Source organism: Cryptotermes secundus, unplaced genomic scaffold, assembly GCF_002891405.2.
Source record: "Cryptotermes secundus unplaced genomic scaffold, Csec_1.0 scaffold1046, whole genome shotgun sequence".
Lineage (NCBI taxonomy): Eukaryota > Metazoa > Arthropoda > Insecta > Blattodea > Kalotermitidae > Cryptotermes > Cryptotermes secundus.
Window position 1 is genome coordinate 58770 of NW_019722448.1, and position 15108 is coordinate 73877.

Consider the following 15108-nt stretch of genomic DNA (forward strand, 5'->3'; position numbering starts at 1 on the left):
ATGATGAATAAAACACACACATTCACACAAGCTTAATGCTATACCGTACAGAAAAGACGGTCTGCTTCTGCACTTAAAACAATAGCACAGTATCACCACATTTGGTTAGTCTTAAGTTCGATTACAGCCGGTCACGGTAGTCGAGCGCCCTAAGGCATGTACTGTCTTGGCTCGCTTGGAAACCGGGATCGTGGGTTCGAATCCCACTCAGGGCATGGATATTTAGTTTGTGTGTGTCCGTTTTTCTGTGTTTTTGTACAGGTAGAGACCTTGTTACGAGCTGATCACCCGCCCGAGGAGTCTTACCGAATATGTAAGATCTAGAAAAACCGAAGTGAACGGAGAAGTTCATGGAGGTAGGCCTAGGTCCACTGGGGCTGTAGTGCCAAGGAAAAAAAAAGTTCGGTTACATGATGGGCAGTTAGAGGTTTGCTACATCTATCTATCTGTGTCTGTCTATCTACCTTATATAAATCTATGGCACTAGAGCCCTTCGTTGGGCCTTGGCCGCTTTTTCAGTTTCTTGATCTTTTACACAGTCGTAAGACTCCTTGGACCGGGGGTTGAGACTGTCACAATGCCATTACCCGCAGAGAGAACAGCACAAACAGAATGAAGGCACACAGACATCCATGGCTCAAATGGGATTCAAACCCAAGATCCCAGTGTCTGAGCGCGCGAAGACGGTTCATGCCTTAGACTGGGCGGCTACTGTGATCGGCAGAGGTTCGCAACATGCTTGCAGGAAGTGTCACGATACTGCCACTGACATAGGCTTCGGTATTCTCTCCTTGTTCGCCGACCACGTGTCAGTGCCAGCCTGTGTCGTCCCTCGCTTCCCGTTCTCAGCCGAAGTCCTTTCTGTATCATTGGCTTGTCTGCATCATTTAATCGGGTTTTCTCAAGACCACGAATATTTTCCCCGCCAGCTGAACACTTCGTCCTCAAGATCGACCGAGATTTCTGCCTTCCTGGAGAACTTCATTTCCATGTTTTACTTGAACTTGTCGAAGATATTCAAGCAAATTTGTTTGAGCTGTGCAGAATGTAGCTTCATATGCCTTCACAATAATCCGAACACACATCATCGTAAAATTCTACAGTTCAAATATCCACGAAGCCAAATTTTCTGTTTTACTATTTTACTGCTATAATACCTTCATCTTTTTAATTAATTTCTTAGCTCCTTTATGCTTTCTTTACAAATTAGAAGAAGAAGGCGTAACGTGGAGGCCATATGTGTCTGTCTGTCTTTCCACGGACACTTCCAACTGTCACCGAGTATCGTGGCCTAACCAGTCGAAGAGATTTTCTTAAAATTCTGTATGGTAATTTCTTCAGTATTAAGTTGGCAGCCCTGATTTTCAGTCATACTGATTGTAATAAATCCGCGCTTACATATGAACATAAATAGAGCTTCCAAATATTTTGTTCACCCCTCCACAAACTGTGTTAAAACTGAGTGTGGGGAAGTTTGCACTGCACTTTACCCGACTATTCCGTTTTCAAACAAATTATATCACAATAAAGCCTGCTTTACATAACGCTCTAAATGGACCTTTCCATATATTCCATAAAATCCTTGTTGAAAGTCGATATGAGAAATTTCCACTAGTTTTAGTTTAATTATTCCCAATTGTAAGCTTAATAAACTAGAAATAGCGCCTGTGGTATTTGCGCATACTACATTATGGAGCACACTCCTTTTCGAAAGTGTTAATTTATGAGCTATCATCGCCTAATTAAACTCACAGTCACTCATATTCTTACCCTGCCTTCCATCCAAAAGTGGAATTAGCTTGGGTACTTGGTTTGCTTACTCAAAGCTTTGTGTGTAAACGAGTAGCATTACGATTCAGGGGTCATTTGCCGGACGACGATTCCATAAACGTCTACCTCTGGCGATAGGCAGCGCCACTGTCGATGCTTGTGTTCCCTTGAGCCTGCGCGCTTTCGCTTCCACGCAGAATTCAGAGGACACACCAACTTTCTGATGCAGTAGAAGAAGCAGATAGATCATTTTACACCAGTTCCTCGCCTTATGAATGAGAGCAGGGGAAGGTTCTTTGTGCTTCTGCAGTATGAGAAGAGGTAACTGCAGCTGGGAGTAGCTGATCAGCGTCCTGCACTCGACGTTCGGATGGGAGACTCACTGACTGGCTACCCTAGGAATTTCTGAATGTTTTGTTGTCCTTCATCCTTTAGAGTCGATCAGGAATGAGCGATTAACGTTACCCCACCGTCAGCTATTGGATTGTAACTAACGTAAAGTCTGATGAATGTATTAAGGGTCTCTGTCCCTAGAGAATTGTACGATTATCTATATATGGCTCTACAGCCCTTCGTTGGACTTTGGTCACTTTTCACTTTCTTGATTTTTCTACACAGTCGGTAGGACTCCTTGGACAGGGGATGAGCTGCTTGCAAGACCGCTACCGCCTTGAGGGATTGGGTTTACTTTTCTTGATGCAACAAAATATAATGACATGAAGAACAATACCAGTGTACTGTGTATTGTTTTGCCTCGATAAAATATATAGTAGCACCGATGTTGCTTATTCCATCCTCAATATACAGTAAAACCTTTTGCAATGGAACTGAAACCCGTTTCGTTTCAGGCAGAAAATGGATTAACACATATAGTATAACATGTGTAATATCTTACACTATACATGTTACGATTGGCAGGACATATAGCAAGAATGGGAAGAACAGGAATGCATGTAGGATATTGGTGGGAAAGTCAGAAGGAAAGAGACCATTGGGAAGACAAAGTTGTAGGTGGGTGGACAATATTAAAATGAATCTTAGAGGGATAGGATGGGATGGTATGGATTGCATCGATCTGTCCCAGGATAGGGACTAGTGGAGGACCCTTGTGTACACGGTAATGAACCGTCGGGTTCCATAAAACGCTTGGAAATTCTTGAGTGGCTGCACAGTTGGCGGCTTCTCCAGAAGGGCTTAGCTCCTTTAATGAGTGATATACGTTACGATTAAAATGAATAGTAGCTGGTGATCACACGAAATCACCGCCAAAGAATTATATGTAAGAGGCTGTTATTACTCATAATTGCAAGTCAGTTACTATGACCATAACACGAACATAATGTAGGTATTTATTTAGGAGAGTGACACAAATCGAAACCGACAGAAGTTTTGACCCTGTCAGTGAAGTGTCCTGTCTAAATCCCTACAGGGACGTAGGCTCTCCTGGTAAGTATTTCGTTGTTTTCCCGGTCCCTTGAACAAAATGACTCCAACTACATCTAGAAAGTTTCCTTCCACAATCTTCAAGATTTACTGTTAATCATCATATTAAGACCCGACGCTGCATAAATATAAATGCCATCATAATTGTCAGTTACGCCTAAATTCGTAAAATACGAATTCAAACCGAAAATTACGGGCATATATCGAACTGTTACCGACGAGAACGCGTCTGAGATATTTTCTATTTCTATTTTTAGTTCGTTATCACTCTTCTGAATGACGTTTTCAAATACTGAACTCATATTACGAGTATGTCGAAACTCACGCTTAATCCTTCCTCATTTGCAACGGGAACTTACTCAGACATGTTCCAGAGAGCAAAGAAAGTGTTAAAACGATATATCTTCCTTTGAAATAATTTTTTTTTGCACTCTGGTTTGCCACTTTAAGCAATTTCCTTCTTTATAGAAGCCCTTATACCGAAAAGTACGATTATACGGCTGTAAACTGTTAAGTTCGGTGAAGTGGACATCGGTCACAGTGCACTGCTAAGAACCAAGAACACAGTATTCTCATAGTCGCCACTGTAAGAACCTCCAACCTCGTAATGCTTTCAGTTTTCGGCACCCCCGAAATTTTCATAAATTAACTCTGTGTAACAACTTCGAATGTCGACTTCCACTGCGCAGGTTTGTGTATTGGTGACGCTGCAGACGTGTGCGGTTCGTATTTTGGCCTGGGCACAGCTGTTCTGAGTAATCTCTCGCGTTTTCCTCAGTTCTTCCTGGAAAATATTGAGATCACGACCGTTTTCTTCCAAATTCTTTTCATTTCATCAAATAAGCCACCATTCGAAGCTGTATAGACTGTAAACTGACACTGTCGTGAAATAAACCAAAACATTATAGACTTCCAGTAAGAAATTTAATCAGAATCTATCGAGCGACGATGAAAGTAGAGTAGAGATGGAAGTTCAGGTATGATATCCGCCACTTCCGTTGCAGGTGGGGTGGCTCAAGGCGGAGGACCAGACAGTCCTGAGCCTTCACAACAAGGTCGTGACGCAGAATTCACGGATCAGCGTGACACACGACAATCACCGCACGTGGCAGCTGCACATCCGTCAAGTGAAGGAGTCCGACCGTGGTTGCTACATGTGTCAGATCAACACCAGTATCATGAAGAAGCAAGTGGTCTGCGTTGACGTGCACGGTGAGTACCTGACTGCTTTCACAGCTCTGAGCTTTTCTTTGCGATGTTGAGTAAGCGATGAATACTGGTTAGAAAGAAACCTCAGACGTTTCGTCAAATGAAGGAATCATAGTAGCGACGAGGCTGTAATCACGCTCGGGATTTTATTCGCCAAGTTATGAACAGCAATGGAAGTGACAGAACACAATCGAATCCAGCGAGGGAAGGAATTTCTGTCTGAGTGAGGGTTAAGGTTTTCACGGCGATAAACTTTTAATCGCGATATTATTGGTTAGATAAACGTTCACACTTACTGGCGAAGGTAGAAATTTATTTCGGAGATTTTATGATTGTAAGGCGTTGCATCTCGGGAGGTCATAGTCCGAAATTGTGGTCAGAGGTTCAAGTCCGATAATTCACGGGATCCTCCTATTGTAAGGACATTTCCGTCTGCTCTTTTATTGTATTTATGACTAGTGCCCGTGACTTACTCAAAGAACAGGGTACACAATTTCTTCTCCTATTAATTCCAACATCTGTTGGACCGCATCTGTGGTCTAGTGGTCAGCGTTCCTGGCTACAGACTTTTTCGGAGAAGTGGGTCTGGAACAAGGCCCACTCAGCCTCGTGATGATAATTGAGGAGCTATTTCAATGAAATAGCGGCTCCGGTCTAGAAATCAGAAATTAACGGCCGTGGGGATTCGTTGCGCTGACCACGCGACACCCTCTATATGCAAAAATTGGCATTAAACTTCGCCGACAAGCGGCGGTCGCTCGGTCGGTATGGCTCACTTGCGGACTGAAATCAAGGAGTTCTTTGTTTTGTTATTGTCCTCATGTAACTTTCATGTAATACCTAAATATTATTTACGGCGCAAATCTCGTTTTAGAAAAATTCTAAATGCAATCGTCGTATGGATGCTGGTTGCACGAAGTTAACGTCAAACAATATAATATTATTTAATGGAGACAGTGGAGGGTGGGAAGTTAGAAATTGAACTCCATAGAGCAGAATATGTCATAAGAGAATGAGAGTTGCTTAGCTAGCCAAGAGGCCGATTCTTATGAGACCTGAAAGTTTGTTACCGTAGTTTCTGCATCCCGCCACTGGACCTTATCCAGATGAATCCATCCCACACATTAAACCCTATTTACTTAATATCAGTTTTAATATTATACTAAAGTCGATGTTTTCTACGGACCAGGATATGCAATGCTTCCTGTAGGGAAGCTCAAAGAAGAAATTTCCTGTAATTATGTTTGAATTTCTCGCCGACGCATGAATATCGGATGTACGTTGAAAATATATTTTTTCTAATGACGACGTAGGCTTAATGGTCTACGTCACCACTTGTCGATAACGCAACCTTGTTTCCGTGTTGGATGTAGTATACAGTATGCTAGTCCCATGGGTCTGCAAAATGGCTTAATCCATTCAGATTTTCCGACCAAAATATTATGTGCATTTGTAATGTAATGTTCCCTATTTGCCTCGCCCACCCTTACTGTCTTGCAAGATTGTTATGTAACGAGGCTGTCAGTGTCGAGAATATTAACGTTGATGCAACCTTCTTCATCTGAACACTCTCATAATGTTTCATTTGAGAATGCATATTATGAAACTCCTCCCATTATTTCCTCTCTGGGCCCAAATAGTCTCCCCAGCACCCTGTTCTCAAACAGCCTCATTCCGAGATCTTCGCTTAGGATGGGAGACAACGTCCCATACCCATCAACGAAACAACAAAAATTGTATTAGATTTGAGGTTTCACGGCTGTGTCTATGAAGAATGCCTTCTTCTGGGATGTAGCGCCGTGTAAATATAGTGTAAACCGATGTTTCGGAGGAGCGTATTGCCTCCATCTTCAGTGTACAAAAAGGAAAAATCCGCGAGCGAGGAACCAGCGTGAACAGGTGGTTTGCAGACTGCTCTAGCTGAATTTTTATAGCCTGAATATGTAGGCGATACCTTCCTCCGAAACGTCGATTTACACCATATGTACACAGCGCCACATCCCAGAAGACGACATTCTTCAAGCAAAAATATAGTTTTGTATAATTAAATCTTTACATTTTTAGACCCCAATCCGGGGTTTAGAATCTCTTAATAAAAATATATTTCAGTACAGAGATCTATAAATCAATTTCGCCTTTAATACAAATGATACCTGCTTCATTTAAATTCTTTTAAGAAGTTCCAATGTGTTCCAACTAATTCCTTTAATGTTGCTGGGCATTCAACACCTAAACCGACCAAGAAGGAATTGCCCTTTGTATAGACCTTAAAGAATAATGCCAGATATTGACAACAGGATTTATTTGTCGATCAGATATCATTTCTAGGCTCTCTGTTACTTAGCATTTACTTCATACCGAAATGTTGACGACTTTACATTCAATAAATATAATCACCGCATGAAAACTTCAAAGACTGAATTTCTTCCGAGGCATATCCAACCGTTTAGGTCGTAACTCACCGGAAACGCATCACGTCTCGACTACAAAGCCCAACCGGTTAATGCTGTGTAGGGAAACACTAGCTGTTTATTTTGAGAACCATACTTTACATACAAACATATTTTGTGGGCCGAATACAGAGTTTCAATATGTTAAATCAGATGATACTTATAGAATCAATTGGCCTTGAAGGGTTAAGAATTTATCTGACAACACAGTTAAGTAAAATACATTTTTAAGAGAACTAATTTTATTCCATCATTTTCACTAGTTCTTTAAGTATTGTTTGTATAACTTTCATTTCATTGGCAATTTATGAAAAGTTTAACACTGATCTCAGTTGATGTAGGTAACAGACGGAGATCTCCGGGGCTGAAATAATATAGAAGTTTGCAGAAAATTTTGGAGGTCAGAAGGATGATCGTGTTGGCATACCGTGTCAGAGATTTTGATAGACAAAACAGTAAATTTTTGCTTCTGTCTCGCAGCCCCTGACGAGGCTTAAGTCCAGTGTATATTTTGTAAGGGCTTCTTGTAACTACGTCTGGAGTTAAGAGCAGGTAATGGAGTTTAGTTTATGAAAGGAGTGAATATTGTGTTTGTGTACGTAAATGTATTTACAATAATTTGTAACAGATTTTTTTCCCCGATGTTCTTGGAACTGGATAAAATTCAGTAATCTGGATGATGACTTAACCAGTTATTCTAAGGCGATCACATAAGGACTTGCCATAGATAAGGCGATTAGTTGCCGACTTCCCACAGCGTCGGCCAGGGTTCGAGCCAAGGTCAGGATTTGTAATGGACAAAGTGACACTGGGACAGGTTTTCTCCCAGTACTTCGGCTTCCCCTGCCAATTCTCATTCTACCAAATGCTCCACATTCATCTACCATCCGGGGCTGGTACAATAGGCCAGTTAGTGGCTGACGTACTAAGTGGACTCAGTTTCACCCCACCCCAAGAGACTAAAAACAAAAAACTGAACTAAGAAGCTCATACCGGAAGTCGATTGAAAGCAATGCATTTTCTTTATTGCTAGTGGGGTGGGACTAGGTCCCTTGTACTGTAGCAAATTCTGGACTATTGTACCAGCCCCAGATGATAGGTGAGGGTGATTGTGGAGCAATTGGTGGAATGAAGTTTGGCAGGGGAAACCTAAGTACTAGGAGAAAACCTGCCCCAGCGTCACTTTGTCCACCACAGATCCCACTTGACCACACCCGGAATCGAACCCTTGCCGCCTCATATACCACATATACCAGCCAAGCAAAGATATCTGCTGGTAAAGACAGCGGATCTGTGACTTGTTACTGACATAAAAATATCCCGCATAATTAATTGCTGCCTAAAAATATTTCTCTATTAACACAGGATTAAAGTTAATAAAGTTGAAAAGTTTTTGAGATTTATCATGCACATCTGTAGTAACATAAACTTAAACATACTTGAAAGGCAGGCAAATTAAGCCTGGATTTACTAAGTGTAAGTTTCTTGTGGCGCATAGGCACAGCTAGAAATACGACATTTGTTCCGAAGTTGTCACGAGTGTAACAGTGACAGACTATGATGGGCACGGTCATCTCGGGGTTTTACGCCATCTGGCCTGGTAGAAATTTACCTACGTTTCGGACTGCTTGATTGACATAATCTCGATTTTGAAAATGGAAGCAGTTCGTTCCTATTATTTTTATTGCTAGTGGGGTGAGACTAAGTCCCTTGTACTGCGGCCACTTCTGGCCTATTGTACCAGCCCCAGATGATAGGTGAGGGTGATTGTGGGGCAATTGGTGGAATGAAGATTAGATGCCTCAGCGCCATTTTGTTCACCACAAATCCCACTTGACCAGACCCGGGATGGAACCCGGGCCGCCGCGGTGGGAAGCCAGCGACTAACCGGTTGAGCTATGATGCGGCCAGTACGTGCCTCAGAAAAGCAAGTAAAATTTTACGAGACTACACGGCGTCACAGCCCAGAAGAGAGTTGTCTTCATATTTTCCTCTATGAGAAATTCGTTTCTCATAAATACCTTCATCTCAGTCTGTTATCCGGTGCGGAGTTATCCTGCAGTCAAATGGGAACCGCTTGCTGTTTGCCTCGATGCAATCGCTGCGCACGAACACGTTGACCATCCTGTATCATACTCAAAAATATTATGGCCATGTTCTTGAGCAGCTTCTCCAGTTATCATTTGTTGTCTGGTCTGTCTGACGTCAGAAGAACTATCTTTCTCAATAAATTATGCATCATCCGGAAAGCGATTATGAGGAAGGATAAGCCGATGTGTATTATATAATTCTACTGAAAATAAGTGTTTCTCAGCGATATAACTGAAGTTAATGTTATTGATCGAATGCACAAAGAGGTAATTTATGTCAACTTTTTTTTAGTGTCCTGTATCGTGTTATTTGTTAAGTAATATTCGTTTTTTGTCTATTAATTTTTGTTTATAATCCACTAGAACGACAGTTTTCACCATCTAAACGATTCATCACTGCAGTAATGAACGTTAGTTTGTGTTTCGTTGTTTCAGAGACGGCAGGCTTAGTTCGGTTGATATGGTTGATCTTTCATTTTTAATGTCAGTCTTCTGACATCAAATAATTTTTGGAAGCGCATAATAAGTCGAAAGAATACTCTACTGAGTAAATTGCTAGCCGAAAAGACTAAGGCACATAAAAACAAAGCTTATTCTTGCTCTTCACGTTGTCAAGATATGTATCGTATGAAGAAACAGTCTTCTGGGGTGTTGCACCGTGTAGATGTGGTGTTAACCGACGTTTCGGAGGAACGTATCGTCTCCATCTTCAGGATAGAAAGAAAAAATAAGAAAATCGGCAAGCGAAGAGATGGTGAGAACCGGTACAAGCAGACTGCTTGTATACCTTCACAAAATCCTCAGAGCCTCTTTGTTTTTTGCTTGTAAACCAAGTTGGCTCGATAGCCGTTTCGTTACTTATCTGGTTACTCGTGTGCCAAGTTAGTAAGCATATTCACTTGATAGCTTTAAGTAAGCTACTAAGTATCTTAATTAGTTGATCAGTCACTTGGCCAATAACAGATAGTAAGCTGCGATGAGTTATGTTTTGTGGGATGTAACGCGTTGAAAGTAATTTGACGTTTAGCTTCATGCTTCTTTCTTGCTTTGCACATTTTTAAAGCCTGAAGATGGACGCAAAATTTTCCTCCGAAATGTCGGTTGACTTTCAAAAGATTATATGACGTTATATCCAAGAATGCATGACCCTTAACAAGTTGTGAGAACCTCATGTCCTAGATACTAAATTAGATCCTCACTTGGTTTATTAATCCGTGATTAGATGTTTGTTTAATTTGCTAGTTATGTATCTAGTCAGGTGGACAGTTAACTAGTTTTTTTTTCCTGGTTCCCAGTAGGCCTAGGCCTACCTCCATGAACTTCTCGGTTCACTTCGATTTTTTCTGGATCTTACACATTCGGTAGTACTCCTTGAGCGGGTGATCAGCTCGTCGCAAGGCCTCTACCTGTATACAAACACAGAAAAACGCAAACACACAAACTTAACATCAATGCCCTGAGTGGGATTCAAACCCACGATCCCTGTTTCAAAGCGAGCGAAGACAGTACATGCCTTAGACCTCTCGGCTACTGTGACCGGCCAGTTAACTAGTTACACGGACAATTTGCAAGTTGGTTGGCCAGGTAATTGACCAAGAACTCATCTTAATCGAACATAGAGGTCACAAGCCTTTTGCCGGTAAGAACTCTCACCAAAGTTGGGGCTTGATCGTTGAATTTTACGTGCAGATAAAAATGACACTAATTTGATATGGAAGTATTATTTTTTTTCATTGGCGCTACGACCCTCATTTGAGCCTGGGCCTACCTCCATGAAACTCTCCGTTTCACTTCGCTTTACTAGATCTTAGACATACAGTAGGACTCCTTGGGCGGGTGTTCAGCTCATTGCAAGGCCTCTACCTGTACACAAACACAGAAAAACGTACACAAACATCCATGCCCTGAGTGGGATTCGAAACCACGATCCCGGCTTCCAAGCGAGCGAAGACAGTGCATGCCTTAGACCGCTCGGCTACCGTGACCGGCTATGGAGGTAGTTACTTTCTATTATTTGTTACGTAATGTCAGTGTCACATCACAGGTGAGGAATCGTCTGTCCGGCGAAACCTTCTCTGTGGCACAGCTCACTTGTTTCCGCCCCGTTCTCTCTACAGCAGGAAAAGCTATCTATTTTTAATATTAGTAAATGGACGATTCCAGGTAACATATAAATAATTATCGAAGATTTTTAATTATGAAATATCTCTGATTAGATTGTAAGGTACTTCCTTGTTTGACCATTGGTCTATCACCGTTAATTGACGGATGACGGTGAAACTCAGGAACCTCGTTGCCTGCTCGCAGAGAAGCAGGCCTGTGCCTGACGCATTTCCGATATCTGAATAAAGGTGAATGTTGCGTCCGGACCGAGAAGAAAAGATTAATCGTAGGGACCAGAAAGTGTCCGAAAATTTATAATACTCTTACGCAAATATTATATTTCTCCCCATAAAATAGCTACTCATCTTACGAAAAATATAGCAAAAATGTTTTGCCACATTTTTCTCAGAAAAACAAACTAAAGGACAATTACCGAACCATAATGAACACTGAGGTAAAGTTGTGTCATTGATTTGCTGGGCAGATTCTATAGTCTTTTAATGTCTTAGCCATTAGAGCAGTTATTCACATTGACCGTTAGTAAGTCAGTTATTCAGATTGTGTATTATTTGTTTGTTATCTCAGTCGTTTTCCTAGATTGTCTGGCAGTGACTTCGTTAGGTAGCCAGACGACAAACTTCGTCCCACTCATTCTGTGGGTATTGACCTCCACGATCACCAGACACTGTTTACGAGTCGCAAGAGGGATCGTTAGTAGAGTATGTTTGGACGTTAGCCGCCATTGTCCAGATTTTGCTCGAATCTTCCAATAAAAATAAATAATACCTGCTCTGAGGTGACCTGCATCAGCTCCTAATGTCACAAAGTAACTTCATCTAACGAGCCATCATTTATTTTTTACCTACACAGAGGTCACTGTTCGTACGAAATTCTCTGATAATGATACCAGGCTGTTGTCATAAACGTTCAGCCTCACAACAGGAGGAAAAATGAAAACTGCAATTTACCTGCTTTATCTGCGTAGAACTTGTCTTTTCTTTGTAACAATGGAAGAACGATGTTGTCTACCTAATACTAGGCAGCACAATGCGAAACGATTTATTTGTGTTGTTTATAGTCTGGCAGGATGGGTAACGAGATGGGAACGTGGCATTATTGCCTTTAAACCCAAACTAAAGAACGTTTCATTCTGACGTACCAATTAAATCAATATATATGGACAAGCAGAAAGGAAAAGGACTGTACACAATAAATTGTAACTTGATAGAGAATAGTGAAATACTGCGTACGTACAGAACGAGAGCTGTTTGATGTTCTAATTGGGTTCTCAACATTGTATGTTGTCTGCAAAGCGAAACGTCTTAAATATCATAAGTCATCCTGTGATGTGCTCTACTTGTGTATCATGCTTTAATGTTGCAGAGACGGAACCATATGTTTCATTTCCACAAAGTTCCTCATAAATGTAAATTTATATCTTTACTATTTAAAAATAATTTGTCCCAAATAACTCAGTCAGTATAATGGTTATGTTAAAGACTGGACACCGAGGAACCGGGTTTCGATCTTTTTAAACATCAAAGTTGCCTTATCCCCGATAGGATAAATTCAAGCAATTAAATTGTAAATGTAATGTTGTTCTGCTTAATTACGCATTAGGCAATTAAGACGTGTGGGTGAGCATGAGCTCTTAACTTCAGCACTAGATGAGCGTGGGTGATCAGCTTCCCCCTTCCCCCGGCTGCTTTACCTCCTGAGAGAGTGCCAGTAGTTGTCACTGAGTAGGTGGCCGTCTGCCATGATTAGAAAATGTTGAAACAAAGATGAAACTTTTGATTTTCATTGCATCATTTTCTGTAGCTGTTTATTTTAAATAAGACATGAACACTAAACGAAACTACACAGGAAGTTTTCCCAAGCCAAAAGATTCCATCTTGCAGACCTATCCGATATATATCAGGTTTATCGTCTGTGACATCGGCAATATTGACAGGAGTTCTTTGTTTTCCTCAGTCCTGCCTAGCACATATTATTCGATTCCTTTCAGGTTTGCCAGATGAAATCATGCCTTAATAGTACTTGTCGGTTAATAAGTATGAAGTTGATAGAGCATTGTTAAATGACATGCGGTCCATCTGAAACAAATTACCTGCTCCATGTGCTATAATGAAATTAGTATTTCTGCTAAATAAAATGAGTTTGTATCATGCTATAAGCCTTTCGAGTGCAATTTCCGGAAAAGCGTTAGCAGCTGTACCTTCCCGAAACGTCTCATTGTCTCTCCGCCCGCACGCATGTAGGTGGAATTACTCAAAAGCCGAGAACATTTTTTCAGATTTGCATTCAGTTTAATATTTCAGGACATTTTAAATATTTGTCGTTCAAATTTGATTTTGTTCCTAATTGGACCACTTGTTACAGATTTACTCTAACGTTTGCAGGACAAATAATGATATTATTTTTACAATAATAATTGAACCGGAATAGCGTAGTCGGTATAGCCACTGACTACGGGCCGAAAGACAAGAGGGGTCGGAATTCGAGTGCCAGAGGTGACAAGAATTTTCTCCTTTCCGCGTCAACCAGACTGGTTCTGGGGTCCACCAAGCATCCTATCCAATGGACATCGGGGGTAAAGCGGCCGGGGCGTGAAGCAGACTTCTCATTTCCAACTATTGCCTAGGTAAAAATCGTGGAATTGTAAATCTACTTCTCATACGTCTTCATGGCGTAGTTTTTAATTGGTTAAGCAGAGGGACAAATTTACATTCTTTACCTTACTGAATGCGTGTATAACTGTAAGTGTGGCATATGTTTCACCTGTTAATGCGATTAATATTTTATACCAGTGAAGAACTGCATTAAAGTTTGGTGGCGTATACTTTATTTCGTGATTTCACGAATTTCCCACATTCTTTCCTTCCTATATCCCTTTCTTAATTTTCTCCATTAGAATTGTGAAATAAATTACATTTTAGACCTCCATATGGTACATTTTCGAAAATATCTATGTATGTGCAAACCACTGTTACTTTCATACACATATAGTCAAATAACATACTGTCACGTGTACGTGTATAGACTAGCTTTTGATTGGTGATTAGATTTATTGACCACTTATGCACACAACTCCCAACTACAAGTAGCTATGACAGCCTCGCTGGTTTACACACTCTAAAGATCGCTGTAACTTCAGTACACATAAATTATTCTATGTCTTTATTAGTCGTTTCCTGGTAACGGATCCTAACATTGTCGTCTGCAAACGTCCTTACAGGCTGGCTAATATTCCACAACTGACTCATTGCCCCAAATGGCTAACTCCCAGGCTGGCGGCCATCTTACACCAACCCCCTACTCTTCTCTTAACTAACTGCAGCTGAAACTTGTCCCGCTTATAATCTCTAGGCATCGACTGCGAAGAAAACACGAATTCCCATTGTTCTTGTTCAATCGTTTCCATGGTAACATGTTTGTTTGCTAAGTCGTTACTCAGCAACGGTTCTTGTATATTTCCTTATCTCGCGGTCGTTGCCCAGTAACGGGTCTACATGCTATAACACATACATCCAGGCTACGTGCATATGTACTTGTACAAACCGTCTCGTATCACACTTTATATTTCATATGTTTCTTGCGTTCAGGACGGTGTTAGTCAAATACAAATTTGTAGTTAACGAATATACGTAGAACAGGCACTCTGTGTATGCTGTAGAAGTTTAAAATTTTGTCTTATAATTTCACATAATATTTACTTAAGCTTATTTATATTGTAAGAATTACTCCTCCCAGGCGGCCTTCTTCCTTAAAATTGTCCATCCAAATTATTTTATGCAGCTTTTGGTTTTTATGCATGTTCTTTAGCATCTCCAGCGTATGCACCTTCAATTTATTTTAGATTTCATACCGTTTTCACCAACCATCTGTATATAACATTGATCGTATGATCACACTTTCATTCAAAAACTTCCTAAATCTTTCAGAACTTACGAAATTATCAGTCTGTCTCATATATATATATATCAATATTAGAGTTAATTTTACCGACCACACAACACGTCTTTTATTTTCTGTCACACTAC

At 40.8% G+C, this 15108-nt stretch overlaps 1 protein-coding gene across 1 annotated transcript in view; it reads left to right on the forward strand.

Moving 5' to 3' along the window:
• Nucleotides 1–4217: 4217 nt before the first annotated feature.
• LOC111861524 (lachesin) overlaps nucleotides 4218–15108 on the forward strand; it is a gene marked incomplete at both ends in the record, with an annotated part of 146896 nt that continues 136005 nt past the window's right edge. The window contains 1 exon segment of the mRNA XM_023846173.2: nucleotides 4218–4425. Coding sequence (XP_023701941.2) covers nucleotides 4218–4425 — 208 coding nt within the window.